Source organism: Perca fluviatilis, chromosome 2, assembly GCF_010015445.1.
Source record: "Perca fluviatilis chromosome 2, GENO_Pfluv_1.0, whole genome shotgun sequence".
NCBI classification, from domain to species: Eukaryota; Metazoa; Chordata; class Actinopteri; order Perciformes; family Percidae; genus Perca; species Perca fluviatilis.
Window position 1 is genome coordinate 32,829,800 of NC_053113.1, and position 19,340 is coordinate 32,849,139.

General features: G+C 43.2%; 3 protein-coding genes across 7 annotated transcripts in view; 1 reads left to right on the forward strand and 2 right to left on the reverse strand.

Annotated features, from left to right (window-relative positions):
• LOC120551578 (protein jagged-1b) overlaps positions 1-5,871 on the reverse strand; it is a 46,027-nt gene extending 40,156 nt beyond the window's left edge. The window contains exon 1 of the mRNA XM_039789067.1: positions 4,798-5,871. Within this exon, the coding sequence (XP_039645001.1) occupies positions 4,798-4,956 (159 nt within the window). The 5' untranslated portion in view covers positions 4,957-5,871. The remainder of the gene's footprint in view (positions 1-4,797) is intronic.
• Positions 5,872-9,809: 3,938 nt separating this feature from the next.
• Positions 9,810-12,581, reverse strand: snrpa (small nuclear ribonucleoprotein polypeptide A). Of its 2 annotated transcripts, none has more exons than XM_039823593.1 (7): positions 12,481-12,581; positions 12,078-12,153; positions 11,788-11,960; positions 11,520-11,696; positions 11,242-11,418; positions 10,506-10,594; positions 9,810-10,416 (listed from the first exon to the last, which is right to left on the reverse strand). In XM_039823593.1, the coding sequence occupies exons 2-7, from the start codon at positions 12,148-12,150 to the stop codon at positions 10,257-10,259; spliced, it is 849 nt and encodes a 282-aa protein (XP_039679527.1). In that variant the 5' UTR covers positions 12,151-12,153; positions 12,481-12,581; the 3' UTR covers positions 9,810-10,256. The 2 variants fall into 2 exon arrangements, with proteins under 2 accessions (XP_039679527.1, XP_039679517.1); XM_039823583.1 differs by having other exon boundaries at positions 12,450-12,526.
• Positions 12,582-12,621: 40 nt separating this feature from the next.
• c2h19orf54 (chromosome 2 C19orf54 homolog) lies at positions 12,622-18,261 on the forward strand. 4 transcript variants are annotated; one of them, XM_039823569.1, is made up of 7 exons: positions 12,622-12,878; positions 13,717-13,922; positions 15,161-15,229; positions 15,443-15,567; positions 15,916-16,045; positions 16,184-16,254; positions 17,286-18,261. In XM_039823569.1, exons 2-7 carry the CDS (start codon positions 13,744-13,746, stop codon positions 17,621-17,623), a joined length of 912 nt encoding a protein of 303 aa, XP_039679503.1. In that variant the 5' UTR covers positions 12,622-12,878; positions 13,717-13,743; the 3' UTR covers positions 17,624-18,261. The 4 variants fall into 4 exon arrangements, with proteins under 4 accessions (XP_039679503.1, XP_039679498.1, XP_039679509.1 ...); XM_039823564.1 differs by lacking the exon at positions 12,622-12,878 and adding an exon at positions 13,154-13,603; XM_039823575.1 differs by lacking the exon at positions 12,622-12,878 and adding an exon at positions 13,154-13,380.
• Positions 18,262-19,340: the final 1,079 nt, after the last annotated feature.

Sequence of the window (19,340 nt, forward strand, 5' to 3'; positions counted from 1 at the left end):
AGGACAGAAAGGAAGTAAAAGTTGTGTAATTCTCTTATGAGCTTTCTTGCCGAGATGTAAAGTTGTAACTTTCAGCAGAGACTCCAGAAAATCACACAAGAAATAGTCCGGTCTGTTTCCAGAGAAAAACAGCTTTAAGCTAAGCTAAACTAAGCTAAACCTCTTCTGGCAGTAGCTTCAGAACTACTGTACAGACATGACAGTGGTGTCCCCTTCACATCTCTTGTCAAGTCTTGACAAGAAAGCCAGTAAGTCCATTCCCCAAAATGTCTCTCTTTGGTGTTTTTAATAGATGGAGGCTGTTTTTTTTTGCTGTGAGCACTGGTATTGTTGTCAGATACAACACAAGAGGCACTGCTCATCAGAAATAATGAACGACCACTATGAAGTCACGGAAACATTCAGCATCTGCATTAGTCTCTTGCAACAGCCAGGAAATCAAATCCCATTTTTGGCCCCCAAACTTTAACTGATGGTTTGGCCACCTTTTGTCTTCTTTTTTTTTTCACTTTGAAGGAAACAAAACAACAAAGTTATTAATGACAGATGCATGGTACCAGACACTAAACTGAGAACAAAACCAGAATCTCTTCACACAAGCTCGTCCTTCAATAGGTAAGATAGATAACAGCAATTTAACCCGATAAAGACATCATTGACTAGATAAAATATACAAGTGTGTTGGATTTCTGGCTTCTCTTCATAAAGTGTTTGATAGCGGACTTTCATGTTTCCTGCAATGTGCGGGCTCGCTACTTCTGGGAATCTGCAGCAGCCTGCATGTCTCCTCTGTATCATCTGTTTATCAGTATGTAACAAGACAACAGTCGTCAGAGAGCAAGTGAGAGAGAAAAAAGAAATGAGGACACAACTTGGATTCCCACAACTCTGCCTGACCTCTAATAGAGGAAGCATCTTTTCTTTATCGTTCAAATCATGCACAGATAACATTCCTGCTATATAATCCTGTTTAACTCTCAACTTCCTTGTCTGTCTTTTTTTACTCCACCTTTGTGTCACTGCCACTCCCTTCTTATTTCTCACTCTCTTGCGGGGTCTCACTCTCCCATCCCAGGGGACGATGACACTAAGGGGACTCCTCCTCCCTTCTTTCTCTATCTGGGAACAAGCTCCTGTCATTTCTCTTTCTGTGGTTATCAACTCTTTTCTACATTGTTGCCATGCTCCTTTTCATCCGCCTCCCTTTCTTTTCTCTGTGTTCCCTCCCTGTTTAAAGATGGACTACGGACACATATACACACACACACACACACACACTAGAGTTAACAAGACCCCCTGGGAGTCTCAGAGCACCGGGGTCAGGTATGTGTGTGTATGTGTGCTGTCTGTGTGTATGTCACTGTAGCAGAATAAAACAATGGCTTTGGCTTCTTCCATTGCAACCACAAGAAAATGAAGCCACTGTTATCACAGTTTGTCATGAAACCTGTAATGATGAATAAATCTGAATAATTCACAGCCCTTTTTGGCATTCTTACACAAACACTGAACGTAATTATTGCTCATTAAGTCCAGGAATGAGAGTCATGTATCCCCAGCGGAGTTGTACGCTTCATCGTGGACAGAAATCTCGACCACCAACAAGCTTTCATGTGTCTGCTGCCCAACACTGAGCAAGAATCTCAGTCGCCCCATTGTGTTTGGTTTGCATGTCCCTCTCCTGCCCCTGTCCCAGAGCTGAGAGGGGGTGAGGTGGGAGGGGTCAGGGGGATGGAGGGTAGGGGGGTTGAACTGGTCTACATCAAAAGGCTTGTGGAGATACAGTGGCGCTCATCACTCTACATTCTCCTTTCTTCTTCTCCTCCTCTCGCTGCCCAAACCATTCCCTGCATACCAGCATTTCAGCGCTCAGTCTGACCAGAGAGAGAGGCAGAGAAAGAGAGAGAGAGAGAGAGAGAGAGACAGACAGACAGACAGTCACAGGGAGAGGGACACACACACATACACAGAGAGAGAAGGGGAGACAGAGTGACAGACAGACAGAGAAAAAGGCAGAAAAAGGGAGAGAGACAGACAGACAGACAGACATGGGGGGGAGAGAGAAAGAGAGACAGACAGACAGAGAAAAAGGCAGAAAAAGGGAGAGAGAGAGACACATGGGGAGATGGGGAGGGAGGGAGAGAGAGAGAGAGAGAGAGAGAGAGAGAGAGAGAGAGAGACCAAGCTGAGGCTCAGACCGTCCCTGCAGGAGAGCTTTGGGCAGTTAAAGGATCACTACACCCAAGACCCAGGGTGTCTCACAAACAAATCATCTCCATCTAAAGACATTCACGGGTCACTACCAGAACGCTGTTCTACTGTGAAATGCAGGTGAGACTGTTAAAAGGATGTGCAGCAGTTTGAACAAGAGCATGTAAAGGTTAAAGGAAAAGCTCAAAACCATAAAAACCCAATGATAAAGCAATTTTTTTTCCTCTTAAGCAAAGTGCTGCAGTTTCGACAAAACAGCTGTAGTTCACATTAACACTGCCAAACAAAGCAAACAAACAGAATGAAAGAAAATGACATGGAATGACTTCTGATGAATAGGTTTAAAAAATCTAATGTTTTGAATATCTCAGGGTTCTCACAATAATCAACAGACCTCGCTGTGAACGTTTTAATTGAGTTTCTTAGTGCCTAAATATCCTATATCTGGAAAGGCATGATTGCGTTCAAATGCAATTTATTTCTCCTCAAATGCCATTGTATGAAACAATTACTTAATCTATTATTTGATTAGCAGAACATGTATAGAAACCGTTTGGACAACATGGTTCACCATTTCAGTAATATAAGGTGTGCTCAGCCCCTCACATGTGAAGACTTCCTGTTTGTCTTTGTCTTATTTTAAGCTATTTTTTGTGGCATTTTAGGCCTTTATTTGACAGGACAGCTGAAGACATGAAAGGGGAGAGAGAGGCGGGGAATGACATGCAGCAAAGGGCTGCAGGTCGGAGTCAAACCCGGGCCCGCTGCGTCTAGGAGTAAACCTCTATATATGGGCGCCCGCTCTACCAACTGAGCTATCTGGGCGCCCTCTTTGTCTTATATGATAGTAAACTGTACATCTTTAGGTTTAGAATAATTGTTTAGAACTGGGGAGGTGTGTCAGCATTTATAATTTTTTTCTGACATGTTATAGACCAAATAATTAGTAAAGTTTGTTAGTATTTGGCAGATTAATTGATAAGGAAAATATGTTAGTTTCAGCCCTGTGCTTCAGTCAGTATCTCAACACCTCAGCTAATCACACTGAAACTATGGATCTATTGAACTCTGGTTGTTTTTGGGTGACCTTTAAGACCGAAATGTACTTCCAATTGATTCGCTTATTAAGACTACAAATACATGCTGTTTTATGTGGAAAAAGGTTAAGCTTCTGATGTCAGACACATTTGAAAGAAATCTGATGAAGTGTAAACTAATCAAATGAATCTGGCAAACTGAAAATGAATTTTTCAAATTTGAAACTCACGTCGCAATATCTCCATGGCTCACACTGCAGCATAGTGTGAGCCTTGGGAGGGAAGAATAAAACTGGACAACAGACAACGTAGTGACCGCTGGACAGTCAATAAGCTTCACTAATGGATCACTCAGCTCTGAGAGTGCATCTTCATGAACATGGTCTACTGTCACCTGCATTAATAAATAGTCCCTAGCAGCAGCAGAGGATCCACGGTGTGTTTCTCACTGCAGTGCAGTCAGAGAATGGAGGGAGTGGAGCGTGTGTTGTTCTTCAGCTGTGAAGAGGTTGCAGAGGTGCAAAGAGAGAGACGCAGAGCTGCCCGAACGTTCAACATTCACACGCCCCGGAGTTTATTCGGCTGTGGCCCCCGGGCTCCACACACACCCAAGACACAGATGCTGGATGTGAGCTCAGTGTTCAGAAAACACACACACACACACACACACACACACACACACACACACACACACACACACACACACACACACACACACACACACACACTTTGCTGGGTCCTGTCACACATCATAGGCATCCTGATCAGGCCAGCAGATCCAAATATGTCCATGCTGCCAAAATAATGCCCATAATGCCATAAGCAGCTTGTCAGAATCATTTATACAGGTTATTGCAATGGCTCTGCTGTTATCTATCTATCTTATATATAAAACACTATGACACACACACAAAAGTCAGACAGACAGAGGGGATAGGAAACAGTCAGAAAGTGGCTGAGAATTGCAAATAACGTAAAAATAAAATACAACTGGCAACGCATTGGCAGGCAAACGGGCTAAAGATGGAGATGCAGAGAAATGCAGATGCAGTCAGTCCTTAATTCAGTGAATGGAAGGACGCCGAAAAGAGGGTGTGTGGTGCGTAATTAAGGTGCAATGTCTCCTCCATTATTTCTTTGAGATGGCATCAGTCCCTCAAAAATAATGTATGGATTTAATACTAAAATCCCCGAAATAAATCACATGCAGCAGCTGTAACCTGTTTCATGTTTGGTGAAGGGTGGAATAATAAACTCTGACTTCTGTATAATGCTAGAAAATGTCATTTAGCTATAATATTCTTATGCCAACACGCGTTTGCGGTTATATTTGCATCCGATGCTCCTAAAACAGGATTACAGTAGTTCTCTGGTGCGTGGGATAATAGACACCAGCGGGCTGAAACAACAGGTGGGCACAGCGCCATGTAGAAGCAGAATGAGGACAGCACAAAAAGGGAAGGGACCGTGTGTGTTGTTGTCAGTTAAAAAGTCAGCTCCGGGGGTTTAAGTGCATGCCGCCCGAAATAGCACTTAATCGGTGGCTTACCTTCGATTGTATCGTGAGCGCGATGAGAAAAATCACAGTCCGCATCAGGTGGAGGTGTCCCGGGTGCCGGACACTCCTCATGTCTGGCTTCCCGGTGATCTTTACGCTCCCGTTTCTAGGCTCGAGCCGAGTTATCCCGTGCGCTCTTGTGCTCTCCATCCGTGCGTCATGGGGGATTGGGGACCGTGTTGTGAGCTTTGGCGGTGGTGGTGTCCCCCTCCTCCTCCCTCCCTGCGTCCGTCCGTCCGCCCAGCTCTCCTCCTCTCCGGTCTTAAACCCTGAAACTCCCACAGAGCTACTTCATCCCGTCCAGGTCAGAGAAACCATAACTACCTCTGTCTTCGCTTAAAATTAATCCCCCACCCAGCGACCCACAAACGCGCACCTGATCACCCCCCTTGACGCTGTGTCCAGTGTGGATTACCACTGGGAATCACACATGCTCACAAACCCCCACAATGCGTTGCATAAACACACTCCCCTCGCGCCGTATTCCTCCCACCACCTGCGTTAAGAGGCTTTAAATGTCCAATCTGCCGGCTCACTTGACTTGAACTCTCATCCCAATTAGCTCACACTCTCTCTTCTTCTTTTTCTTCTGTCTCTCTTCAAGCTTGATCCACGCACACAAAAACGAAAAGAAGAAACCTAATAACATCTATATTCATGCCACTTTGGGCAGCGAAGTTGCGTCTCTCCAGCGGAATGATTTCATGTTGCGCTCTTCTCTTCTACGCGGCGGGTTGGTCATTTGTTAACCCAATACGAAGCCCGGCGGCGACAGATTCAGTGTGGGAAAACAATGAGAGAGAGAGAGAGAGAGAGAGAGAGAGAGAGAGAGTGGAGGGTGTGTCCTGAGGCAGGGAATATCCGTCTTTCAGCTCTTGTCCGGATGGTTCCCAGCGCGCACCGATGCGCTCATCCCTTTCTCTCTTTCTCTCTCTATACACTTTGCGCAACCTGCTGAGCAGACCAACCCAACTTTTTTTTCTAAGTATGTCACATTTGCGCATGGCATGGGCTTATCCTGAATGTGTTTCAGTTCTCCTCTGTGGGGTTTCTGTTTCCTCCCTACCTTTTGTAGCAGCTCGCTGGTTCTCCTCCTCCAGTTTCAGGCCTCTGCTCGCTTCGAAGCTCCGCTGTGCCAATTATCTGCTTTTCACAGTTTTGCTCGGGTGGCCTCTGAATGGGAAACGTAATTAAAATACCGCTCCGCTACGGATGGTGACATTGAAGTTATTCACAAATATATCGACAAAAAGCAACAAAACTACAAACACAAAATAGGGGGGTTTTACCGGGGCCGGGGCCGGCAACCCTCCCACCCCCCCCCCCCCCACCCCCCCCTGATTTCTTAATAAATGTTATAGTCATGCCCACATTTCAGATCAGACTTGTTCCGGCCTGTAGACTGTGAACACATGCCGCTGCTTAATGATGCTGCCGGTGGCAATAAATACTAACCGGGTGAGCGCATAAATATAAAAGAGAATTGTAGATAGCATATTTTAAACATTGGCACCGGTCACATGGCATATTTTCCACATCTGACTTCCAGAGCTCTTCTTGTTGGATTCAGGACCTCCGCACAATGTACCTTCTTCATCGGATGAAATCTAATGAGATTCTGCCTCCCTCCTCCACGGGCTTGTTGCGCAAAAGCTTCCCTGACAACCGCTGGTGTTTCCACGGCCTGGCACTCTGCAGCGACCCTCGGAGCAGAACAGAGGGCTCTTAAGGAGCAGAGGGTCGATTTGCATAGAGGAGCAGTGACCTCCAAACATGAGCTGAATTCTAACCAACCACCCGGAAACACGCAGACATCACTGGGCCTGCTCAGAGGCTGCTGTGTGAGGCTCACCTGAGGAAGGGTCAACAAACATCTGCGACCTTAATACTCTAGTCAGTGCGTCTTTTAATGGGAAGGCTTGAGTTACGTATTTGGCACCATCTAATGGTCACACGTGTCCTTTTGTCCCTTCTGTCTATTTCTGCTGTCAAAACTGTCCAATATTAAATGGCAATATTTAAAATATTCACATACAGTTTTCCATCAAGTAGCTTCAAGTTAGTTAAAATCACTTTTATCACTATCATATATCTTTTTTCTCATTGTTAAGAGAAATATTCAACATTGACTTCATTTTTTTTTTTTTTTTGGCTGGACAATTCACTATTTCCCCAAATGTCAGAATGGCATATTTGGGATCCACTCTTGAATTAAAACCCTGTCAAATTGAGGGTTTTAGCCACACAGCATGAGTTTGTATATGATGACTGGCCGGTAATGAAATGTGAACAATATTTTAAAGAGCAAACAATCAGTCACACCCTTAACTGTCAAAGAGTGCCCATGGATGCAGATATGTACCGTCACATGCTGATTTTTGAGCTCACTCACAGACAACTCCCACGCACAACCCACTGCAAAAGTTGCCTTTCAGTTCCTGCAACTGAAAGATCACTGTGTTGGTGAATGGAAAGGCACTAGGCGTGTTGCCAAGAGCATGAGAGACGCACGCACACACGCACGCAGTCACGCACGCAGGCACGCACGCACGCACACCACCCTGATGGCTAAGGTCAGCGCTTTCTCAAGGCAAAATAAGGGAGTGTGGAAAGGCTTGGGAAACTACAGAAGAATGTGCATTTCTGTGTACACTGTTGAGCTGACTTGAAGACAATTACTCGGGGCACAGTTTAAGTCCACAACAGGGAGGCCCTGTGTGTGCGGGCACAGTTGATAGTGGAGTCTAAATTAAGCTTTTCAGGCCTAATTCACACATTACTCCACCCCACACTCATGAATCCAGCCTTTGAGAGGAGGCAGTGGTCCTTATTGGCCAGTAATTACTAGTGTGTGAAGGGATGTGCTGCGAAACACACAGCAGGCATTTACTAATTGGTAAACACCAGACAATTGTATCTATTTGCATTCATTAGATATTTGTTTGAACACAGATTACTCAGTCTTCAAAAAAGGAGGCCTACAAGAATCAGAATTCTGAGGTATGTGTCCTTTACTTGAGTATTTGAATGTATGCCACTTTATACTTTTACTCCACTACATTACAAAGACACATCTTTACAGATTATGATTTTGAAAATGTATAGATTATATAAATTACAATGCAAAATATAACTACCTAAAAATATATGTAATATCTTGAATTAGCTCTTCCACAGCTCATTGGACATTAACAGGCTGATTAACACTGGCATGGGTCCTGTCTGCATAATAAGGATTTTTACTTTTCTCCTTTAAAATTAGCACTTTTATTTGTAAAAGTATTTTCACACTAACATTTTGTACTTTTGCTCTCTTTTTTTTTTTTAAAGATCTTAGTACTTCTTTCTTCACTGGCTACAATGCAGTCACGCAAGATCAGTGTAAAGCAGCTACATATTCATCATCATCATCATCAAATGAATATGCTTTACATGAACCACTCCTGAAGCTAGAAACCAGAGGAGACTGATTTTGTCTAGAGTAGTATTTCTACAAACATCAGCATTAATGCTACAGATGTGTTCCCAGGGCTGAATGTATAAAAATTAATGATCAAATCATTATCATTCGACATCTAATAGTGTCAGCCAAGCAGTTACAACCCAAACGTTATGTTCTCTTGTTCCTGAATAACCACTGAGCCTTAAACAGACGGATAAAGAAAACTCGACAATAAAAAAAAAAGGCAAAGTATGATGGCTCTAGAGCAGCCAGTAAATTATGTAATCTAATTGATTTTTCAAATATGCCTCAAAAGGCACAAAGGCCAAATAAAGACAAACATGTTTTGGTCGGGCATGTACCATGTACTTCAAAGCACAAATTGAATGAGACTCCAAATGGTTTACCTACTTTACAAGCAGGGGGCCCATAATGCTCTGAACAAAGTGATTAGATTTTGAGTACTTTCTAATAAATACAGGACTAATATGAATTTGTAGTTTTAAAAAGTATCAATTGTGTGGAGAAAGCGGGCGTCTAGCAGTCTAGAGATCGAATCCAGCCAAGGACTATTGTTGTATGCCCTTCTCTCGCTACATTTCCTTTTGAGCTCCACTGTTGACTAATAAAAGAAAACAAGTACGATAATCTCCTCTGTCCTACAACAGGACTGTTTTAGCCGTTTTATGATCAAAGAAAAAGTTATTTCCCCAAACAATCCATCTAGAGATGCAACTATAAATCAGGGAATTTCTGTATATGCGTGTGTGTCTGTCGTCTCCAAAATATCTCACGAACCATTCATCTCATCTACTTTACACTCGGTTTCCTGGGTACCCTATGAACCTAGCGTTTAGAATTTGGAGCATTTTGGACAGCATTTGATATGGGATATGAATTAACGGAATAAAACTAAATGGCCGTACAATAAAAGGTTGAGTAAAAAAAGTGCTGCCATAACGCTGGCTCTTGTGCCTACCCTTCACTATAAAAGTCCAGTTTAATTTCACTCAGAGCATTTTGCTGAGAGGAAACTCAATAAAACGGCATTTTTGCTGACACTACATATTAAACAAAAGTCAGACCCTATATCGTGGGGTTGCAAATTAAGTGCCTGGGGACCTTCTTTTAAGTTCATTTGGGGTACAATAGTTCTGGAGAAAGCTACAAGCAGCAATACCACAGGACAAACAATCGACCCTTTCAAAACAGGCACTGTACTAGTGCTGTTGTCGTTTTTGGATGGAATAAAAATGGTCCCAAGTCTCACATAACCCCTGCAATTGCAGATTATCGCTAAATATTCAAACTTTCAGCAAAATTAATGACACCAGGCAAAAGTAATCAGTAACAAGAAATAATTAGTTATCAGTTGGGTTGCTAATTGTTTTTTAAAACTATTGGCGTGTTTAGCCCATCCATCCATCCATCCCCTTACCACACCTGTGAAACACACCTCAACATCAGTGGTAGAAGAAAGGTTTGTAGCACCATCTATTGGCGTGGGACGAACTCCCACTGCAACATAAATACATATGAAGAAGTGAGGCAGAGCACTGTCTCAAAGAAAATTGATTTTAATTATGAAAAGAAATAAGCTCCAGGTACAATGTCTGGTAGAGCAGACCCTGGGTGCAATGCTTAATGACAAACAGTTAAAAAAATACAGAAGACACGTCAAGTTGCTCATGAATTTCAAATCCCCCTTTCCAAAAAAAAAAAAAAAAAGTAAGTAAACAAGCAGGATTAGAAGAATAATGAACTCCCCGATAAATTTACCTGACCATTATTTTAGGTCAAGAGTTCCGTCAGTGTGGAACGATAAAACACAGCAACTTGATGCAAAGAATGTATACTTACACGTAATCCTGGACGAAAGGGGAGGGGAGGGGGGGAGAATACACCGAACTGCAAATGCCAATTTCTAAAAGCATTTTAGTTCAGGTCACTGCTGTACATTAAAAAAAGACCTGTGCGTGTATGTAAGAAAAAGAGCAGTCTGGAGGTTTTATTTCTTAGCGAATGAGATCTTCATGGCGTTCGCTTGTGTGATCTTAAAGCCCTGTAGTGCGTCTCGTGCAGCGCCGGCCTGCACGTCGTTCTCAAACTCCACAAAGGCGATGTCGTGGCGACCAGGGACCAGGCGCACCTCCTTGAACCCGGGGAACCTGAAGACAACAACAACAACACAGTCAGGTCTGGCATTCGACAAATAGACAAATACAAAATCAAACGCAGAGAAGAAGTTGCTACTGACTGGTTGAAAAGCATGGAGAGCATGAGTTCGTTTGTCTCCTCTGGCAGGTTGGTGAGGAAGAGGATGTGATTGGGGGGATTTTCTGCAACCTGTGAGGATGAAAGACAGTACAGGTCAGAATAGAACCACCAGGACAAAATGATAACATTTTAATTTAAAGTGCTCATATTATGCTAATTTTCAGGTTCATAAATTGTATTTAGAGGTTGTACCAGAATAGGTTTGTGGTTTAATTTTCAGAAAACACCATATTTTTGTTGTACTGCACACTGCTGCAGCTCCTCTTTTCACCCTGTGTGTTGAGCTCTCTGTTTTAGCTACAGTGAGGCATCTCACTTCTGTTCCATCTTTGTTGGGAGTCGCACATGCTCAGTAATTTTAATTTCCCCATTGGGGGATCAATAAAGAGTATAAATAAAAATAAGCACTGCTAGCCAGTCAGAAGCAGAGCATGAGGGCTGCCATACTAGCAGCTAGGCGAGCATTAAAACGTGTGTTACAAAGTGACGCACGTTTGTCTCTGAAGTAAAGGCTGGACTACAATAGAGCTGTTTGGAGCAGTTTGTGAACAGTGTTTTCTGTTGGAGATGGTAAGTCCCTTTGGGGGGGGACTTTGGACTTTTTCACTTTGTAAACCTATAATGTGCACACAAAAAAAGATATACAACACAATAAAGGGGGAAAAGGCCAAAAAGCATAATATGAGCACTCAAATGTTCGGTCAGAACATACGAACCTGCTGGGGCATTTGTCCAGGCATCTGTCCGGGCATCATCTGGCCAGGGGGCATGGCACCAGGGTGCATCTGACCAGGCGCCATCCCCGGAGGAGGCATCATGCCAGGAGGGGGCATATAAGGCGGCTGGCCTGGTATGTGCATCATACGGGGAGCCTGGCTCATGGGAGGCATTCCCTAAAGAGTGAAGTACAACCGTGATGAGTGGGTCAGTAGCTGTGATTAACAGTAATTCTACAAACTCAAATATAAAATAAAACACCTATTGCCCTACTTACAGGCATGGCAGTCGGTACCCCAGCAACCATGGGTACAGCAGCTCCAGGTACACCCTTCTTAGCTCCAGCTGTATCAGCTCCTTTGACCTTCTTCTTCTCCTTTTTACGGTCACGCTCCACATAAGTCCCCTTCATTTTAGCTATGATGTCCGAGTCCAGCTTGGCATACTGGATACGCTGTAGGATTGTTATGCAGCAGAAGTTGTTATATTGCGTTAGTATGCTTTTTATCATCTTGTATTCGCTATCCAAGGTTTGATTAACCTACCATGGGTTTGTCGTAGAAAGGAAATCCCTGCATGGATCTCAGAGCATTGGAAGCGCTGTTAACCTCTTTGAAAATAACAAAGGCCTGCCCCTTCATCTTTATGTTTCGTGCAACCAAGATGTCCAAAATCTGTCCGAACTGCGAGAAGATGGCGTACAACGACTTTTTCAACTCTGCAAAAACACGAACATGTTGAGAAACCATTAGTTTGATTACAGAGGCTCTCTGTGCGCTGTGTGTATTTACATGTAACATTAGCCAGAAACTTAAGGTTAGAAGGAGTAACTTACCATCTTTCTTGATTTTCTCATTCAAGTTGTTGATGTAGATTGTATGGTTGAGCCGTACATCCGGAGTGGTCATTTTCTAACGTGCGGATGAGAAATATTACTTTCAAATCAGTTAAGACAATTCATGATTAGCCACTAAGCAGCTAACAAGCTACAACCATCCTAGCTATACCAACTTGGATAACGTGGGGTGAACGTTAGCTTAAAAGCTACCTACTAGCTAACATGTTTAGCTTACTAGCTAGTTCTATGTATCTAATCTATCGCTTACGCCTGGGGTCCCTCGCGGTCACAACAAACGCCCAAATAGGTTACATAAGCCCATAAATGGGTTACAAAAGGTCTTGATAACCAAAAAAAACAACGATTTACCTGTTCAGCCCGATGTCGAAGGATTACTCACCTCGGAAGGATGAATGAAAACCCCGGCCTTCACAAATCCCGTGCTCTGATCTCGCGATAATAAACAACACGGGGGCCCGTTTTCGGTGTTAAAACGACATTCTGTGACCCATCAGATGCTTCTTCTTTTTCTTCTTGTAGGATTCCGCTGCTTCCCATCAGATGCTGTGCTTCTGCAAACGTTTAATCTTAATTTCTGTATTTTCATAGCTGCTGTTACCAGCTGTTAACATGGTGCCACCATAGTATTTAGATAGGAACACATATTTTGATAGAAAAATGGACCCACGTTTTAATAGCTTTTGCGGACGGGACTGGGATCTGATGGGAATGGGAACAGAAGGAGAGGGAATAAAGAGTCACCAGGGACTCTTTTTCTTTACTGTCTACAAACACAAGGTTGGCGGAATTAATTTTAATAGTGTAATGACATGATGTTACACACTCAGTATTGCTACCTTAAAGTTGCTTGCAATCAGCAAATAAACCAAGAGAAGAAGAAGAATGTTGATTAGCTCAGGATTGTCTATCATAGATATATGTTGTCTATGACATGGATGTATTAAAAGAGGGTCAGGGAGCTCAGGCACATAATGTGGTGTAACACCTGTTCCTGTTCAGGTTAAATTAGCACCCCTTTTCCGCCTTTTTAAATCGTCTTTTTTGCCTCTTAGGCAGGTTGCAGTTACTCGGATACATAGACTTAACTGTACAGCCAATGATTATTCTGCATGGATGTAAAATAAAACGTTATTTAGTGCCAGTCTATCTTTACCTTGATCTGTACTGTAAAGTCAGTAGCAGTAGAGGGCGGTATGATCCATATATGAAGAAAGGGAAGAAGAAGACGCTGCCAAATATGGGCAAAACACCGGGGCCGTTAGCTCGCTGTGCTAGTCTCGTAAGTGGGCGTAGGATCTAGTTTTGTGAAAAATAACGAGCGAATTACTTTTGAGAGCAATACTCCTTAACAGGATGAAATTGTTGCACTTCAGTTTCTATAAAAAAAGAAAATTGCATTTAACACCGAGAAAAGATAACTTCACAAACTTTCCGTACTGCTTGTTGGCAACAGTCAGAGCTAGCTAAGTTGCAAGAGGTAGGAGAGAGTGAAGGGTGGGCGGGTAGGTAGGTTGTAGTATGCATTACAATGTGTATTGGCAATTGTCAAGAGCTGCTGTAACCTACCCCTTTGCAAATATGCACAACATATTAACTAAGCTACCACTTCTGTTAGGGTTAATCTAAAAGGAGCGCAGAAAAGATGTCAGTGGAGTTCCCCCTGCCACCACCACCACCACCTCCTCCACCTGCTCCAGGTCCACCACCTCCTCCAGCCTCAACGTCCAAGAAGAAGCTGTATCAGACTATAGCCAGTAGCAGGAGTCCTGTGGAGGGGGACCACACAGAGGCCCGCTTACTGCTCAGTCAGAGGGAGAGCAGGTAAGATTTCAAATAAGAATACCAACTTTTGGCTTGCACATTTAATAGGGGTGGGAATCACCAGAGGCCTCCCGATACGATATCATCACGATACCTATGTCACGATACGATATTATTGCGATTTTAAACATATTGCAATATTCTGCGATATATTGCAATGTACTACCTTTTTTCCAACTTCAAATTTTTCCCAATTTCAAATGATGTCCCCAAAGGAACATTTTGTCAACATCTGTTTTATCTAAAAAGATACATTTCTCTGTCTGTTCATCTCACTTCAATTTTATTGCTGCAAAATGGGATTGTCAAGCAGTCAGACTGACCAACACCTATATCATAAAAGCTCGATACTTGGCGTCTGTGTATCGATACAGTATTGCCACGAAAAATATCGCGATACTATGCTGTATCGCTTTTTTCCCCCACCCCTAATATTTAACATAAACATCTGTTTATTTTGACCATGGACTGTTATCTCCTTGTCTGTAATCAGATGTTCTAACTTATATTTCCCTGTATTCACATTCACAGGTGAGCACAAACATAGACTTTTCTGTTGACATTAACACAGAGGTATTGTAACCTCTGTTGAGGCATAGGCAATGGTGGTAATGAATTCAAGTCACAGAAAATAAACCTGCATCTCTTGTGATAATCAATTCATCATAAAAGTCAAGGACAAATGCCAAACATTCTTTTGTCAGTTGTGAGGCTTTCTTGCTTTTCTTTGTCTTATGGGATAGTTAATTGGATGCCTTCAGGTTTTTCACTGTTGATTGGCCAAAACCAGCAATTTGAAGACGTTACCCAGGGCTATAGGAAATTGTGATGGCCCTTTTATTGACAGACAGTTTCCAAACCAAACGGTTAATCACGTAATTAAGTTGTAGCACTAGTAGTGTTACACTGGACTGCTTTATAATGAAAGGTGTTCCAAATATTTTGTCCATCTACATACAGTACATATAAAGGTCAGTTGGAAACACCTCAATTTATGGTAATGTGATCCTGACTCAACACTAACTACAGCCCAGTTGAATCAATGTCTCTCTCTGACCCTCACAAAGAGAGGATTAACATAATAGGACTTTTTCACAGCACATATCTTGACTTGTAATAATAGGAAAAGCACAGTAAAGGTGTCCTTTCCTGAAAAATGGCTTTTGCAGGGGCTGTTCAACTTGATTGGAATGGAATAATATGTATTTATGTTTTTGTATTCATGCTCCTTTGTTCAGTTTTAGGAAGGACTTGCAGTGGATACTGGTGAACACATATGTGCCCTCCCTCATTCAAGATGGTCCACAGTAAGTCAGTGAACAATGGTGTCAGGCTATGGTGTCAACACCTAAATCTACATTAAACTTCTATAACACAAACAACATTGTTATCACAACTGTTGTATGTACAATGAGGATATTGTGTTATTCGTTTGGCCTGAATGCTTTTATGTTTAAGTCCTTAATCTTGACATATTTGCCAGGGTGAGGCTGTGAGCGTGTTATTCATTTACCTTTCAGGTGCGGCCTGGTGGCTTTGTGGATGTCCGCTCACCTTCGACAGCCCCAGCTGAGTATTGACATGGAAACGGTTGTTCAGACGGCACTCAGCAGGGGATACACGACACAGGGTGAAATGTTTTCAGGTAACAAAAAGTGTTAACTCTTTTGAGCCAGTCTGTTTCGAATGGTGTGGAAGGGGGGTGTTTATGTTGTAATGCATCATTAGTAAGGGCAGTGGTTGTTTTCTGGTAGCGTTAAAGCATTGAAGGTTAAATACATCCCTTGACATTACTGGGCGTCTTCAGAAGTTCAAATATGACATTAAACTCCAGATGTAGGATGGAATTAATACACGTGGAAGCTTTATGACCAGATTTGCAACAAAAAATTAGTTCATCAGTAGTAATTAATTCTTTGTGTTTCACAAGGAAACAACTAAAATACAATTTCACACTGTTTTTATTTTTTTTATGTTCTCATATAAAAAAAAGTTGACAACATGGCCCTGCTGGCAGAGGAGGTTTGTGGCTGTAAGGCAGAGCTGCTGTCGGGGGGTTTAAGTGGTAACAACGCTGCAGCCATCATCGCACACCTGTGGGGGAGACAGCCTGTCCTCATCCCGTATCCTAGACCCAAACAAAACTGCCTTGAAGAAAATTCTTTATTTTGTGGTGGTTGTTGTTGTTTTTTTTTCTGCTACTTATGTCATAAAAGAAAAGTTTATGATTACAGGACAGGAGTCCTTGACAGTATGTACAGATATGATGAGGACTACAACCATGAGCCATGCCAGCGGAGCGGCCACAGGGCACATTGGGCAGTTGGTTCAGGTAAGATGTAGTCTATATCCACAACGTTCCACTTCCGGGATTGGTCCCTTGCTGCCGGAAATTCCGCTGGATGTCACTCTATATACGGCTGGACGTCTGTTACCTTCTGCTTTCTTTGTTTTGGAATTTTAAACTCCGGTGGATTTATGAGGACTATGGTTAACTGTCTCCTCAGATCTCTGCAGGGTAAATCCAGACAGCTAGCTAGACTATCTGTTCAATCTGAGTCTTCTGTACGAATAAAACAACCTTTGAACGTTCCACCAAGTTCCTTTCCGAGGCTATTTTTCAGCGCCACCGGGCTCTGCTGTGTGGACTTAGCCTCATGAGACCGTCCTGATCTTGCGAGCTCCAGTTTTCCACTCACCGATCAGTCTGGCATCTTGAGATAGAGAAAATTTGGAGCCGTTTGCCAACCGACTGACCAATCAGCGTTGGGCGTTAGGTGTGACGCAACGAGAAGCGACTGTTCAGTCTAAACATGGCAGCTTCCACGGATGAGATGAGCGTAGCTATTGCGCAAGTTTTATCTGAATTAAAAGGTTACCTTCATTGAAAGAAGAGCAAAAAACAGCACTGGAGGCTTTTCTCGGAGGAAAAGATGTTTTTGCTCCTCTTCCGACTGGTTTCGGCAAGAGTTTGATTTGATTGGTTGATTTGGCCCGTCTTTCACCAACATAGGTGGTGATAGACAGATGGTTTATCCAATCAGCTAACCAGTATTTTCGCCCCTTCCCAAAAGTTCTCCAACGGAAAGTTCCCAGATGGATATGCCGAGCAAATGCGAAGCGATCCATCTGGCGGAGTCAGGTTAGTGTTGACTAGCCAGACCCTCCTCCGCAGCGCTGTGGAGGAAGACAAAACTTCAATGGTTCCATGTAAACTTAGGTCAGACTTATTTAAAACCACTTTTATGTGCTAGAATCCTCTGAAAATAATCCTGGTTAACTGGTAATCTTGCTTTATGAAACACCTTTCAGCTCTCTAAAAAAACATCAACGTGCCACAATTACCACGTCTATTTGTTCCAGGTGTTCTCCTCGGTTTGGACCAGGGGAGCGTAAGCAAAGAGCACACTCAACCTGATCCCACTCTGCCCTGGCTGTACCTCGCCGTAGACGGCAGCTCTTCCTGTCCTGTCGGTAGCACAGCAGTCAAAGAGGTTTACATCCTGGCTAAGCAGGGTAAAAGCCTGCACTACCAGCTGTGGAGTTTGGACAGCGTAGCTCAGAGCAACCAGCAGCTGAGGAAGATGGACCCTCATAGAGCTAATGACGGGACCCAGTACGTGGTTCCTCAGGGAGGGGTGGAAGCTGGGCTGGCTGGAAAGGCGGTGTTGCTCCACACAAGGACACAGGAGCAACAATGAGTGTGACGCAGTACTCCATCTGTAAAACAAAGGACACAAGCGGCAGTTTCTGAGACTCATAACACGCTGATCTGTTGAGAGGCATAACAGTGTACCCTCATCCTGCAATGTGAGTAATACTACAGTTTAACCCAAAATCTGTAACTGCCTGACTTCCACAAGTTTTGGAATTTGTCCCAAAAGGGCTTCAGAGTAATGATACTGTATGTGCTAGAGTTCTGATGTTGGGTCATTATGGATCCAGTTTATGGGATCATCTTATTTTATCTTTAAGATTCCAGCAGAATTTCCAGAAAGTACACTGCAGTACAAAATGATCCATATCTCCTTCCCCTAGATCCATTCATCACTTTAATTTACAGAATGCAGTTTTTTATGTAGTTATATATTTGTCCTGCAGGTTTACAATTAATGGAATATATTTATACAATAAATTGTTTAAACTCATGATTTGATATTTTGTCTTCCTAATTCACCACCTACCTGTAAATGTTTTGGGATATTCAGTTAAGGAAATATTTAAAGGAGACCTATTTAGCTTTTTAGTATTTTTTTTCATATCCGTAATGTTACAATATCGGATGTTCATATTAAACTTTGCCAAAGCTTCAAATAAAGAGGTACACATTTGAAAGAAATCCCTGCCTCAGATTTCCGCGTCTGTGGCTCAGTTGGTAGAGCCGTCCTCTACCACTCCCTGGCCCCTGCAATCTGCATGTTCAAGTGTCCTTGGGCGTACCACTGAACCCTGAATTGGTCCCAATGTTATCTGATGAGCAGGTGGCACCTTGTATGGCATCCTCGGCCACCAGTGTATATGTGTGTGAATGGTGCATGTACTGTGTAAAACGCTTTCAGTAGTTGTTAGGATTAGAAAAGCGCTATATAAATGCAGCCATTTACATTTATATACTCCCTTGCAGTTAGTATTTGGCTACGTAGAGACATCATTGAGAGACATCGACAGCAGAGCACTGATGTGGAGACTCCAGAGATCCGTAAACGCTGACCAATCAGAGCAGACTTGTCTTTTTCAGGAAGTGGCTTAAAGAGACAGGCACTCCAACAGAGCACCTCAGCATCTGCGTTCTCGCTGTCTCTGTACTGTCATTGCAGCTGAGAAATTACTAACTGGGGATTTTCACCGAATGCAGAACGTCTGCGGACCGGCTCTGCTGCGTGTCAGCTCCGTGCTCCGCCGTCCCTCATACCCACCAGGTCCGGATTTGTTGCGTAACGGCTGCGGCCATGACTGACAGCTGAAGTCACGAGGACCCACGAAATGTCGCGAATTCAGGTAGAACAGAACCACAAAACCAACAACAGTTTGTTTCCATCCAGAGGAGTAGAGGGGAAACAACTCTGTGCCGTGCAGGGAAATGGATGTTTTATTTTGCTTCTGTGCTCGACTTCCTGTCCCGCACTACCTGCGCTGTGCTGAATTGCTGCGGAGCTCTCCGGCAAAAACAGAAGCCGGAGTCAAAACGCAGCCATTCTGCAGTCAGTGGAAATACACACATTGAGTTTAATGGAAACCTAATGACTCTGTCGCCGTTCCACAAACGGTGGAAATTGGGGGTAACGGCACTGTGGCAGCACTTTCTACCTGTATATAGTATAGTTGTGACATCACAACTGTACGGTCTCGACAGCTCCTTTTTAAAAGGCGCAGTTTCTGAATAGGGGCAGCATGCATTTCAAATCAGAAAAGGATTTC

Excerpts from the sequence above, each read along its gene's own strand:
- c2h19orf54 (XM_039823569.1), top strand. The coding sequence starts at position 13,744 with ATGTCAGTGGAGTTCCCCCTGCCACCACCACCACCACCTCCTCCACCT. Across the intron at positions 13,923-15,160 it reads CTCAGTCAGAGGGAGAGCAG|TTTTAGGAAGGACTTGCAGT; the intron begins GTAAGATTTCAA and ends TCCTTTGTTCAG. Across the intron at positions 16,046-16,183 it reads AGACAGCCTGTCCTCATCCC|ATATGATGAGGACTACAACC; the intron begins GTATCCTAGACC and ends CAGTATGTACAG.
- snrpa (XM_039823593.1), bottom strand. The coding sequence starts at position 12,150 with ATGACCACTCCGGATGTACGGCTCAACCATACAATCTACATCAACAAC. Across the intron at positions 11,419-11,519 it reads GGGTACCGACTGCCATGCCT|GGAATGCCTCCCATGAGCCA; the intron begins GTAAGTAGGGCA and ends TTCACTCTTTAG. Across the intron at positions 10,595-11,241 it reads CTGGACAAATGCCCCAGCAG|GTTGCAGAAAATCCCCCCAA; the intron begins GTTCGTATGTTC and ends TCATCCTCACAG.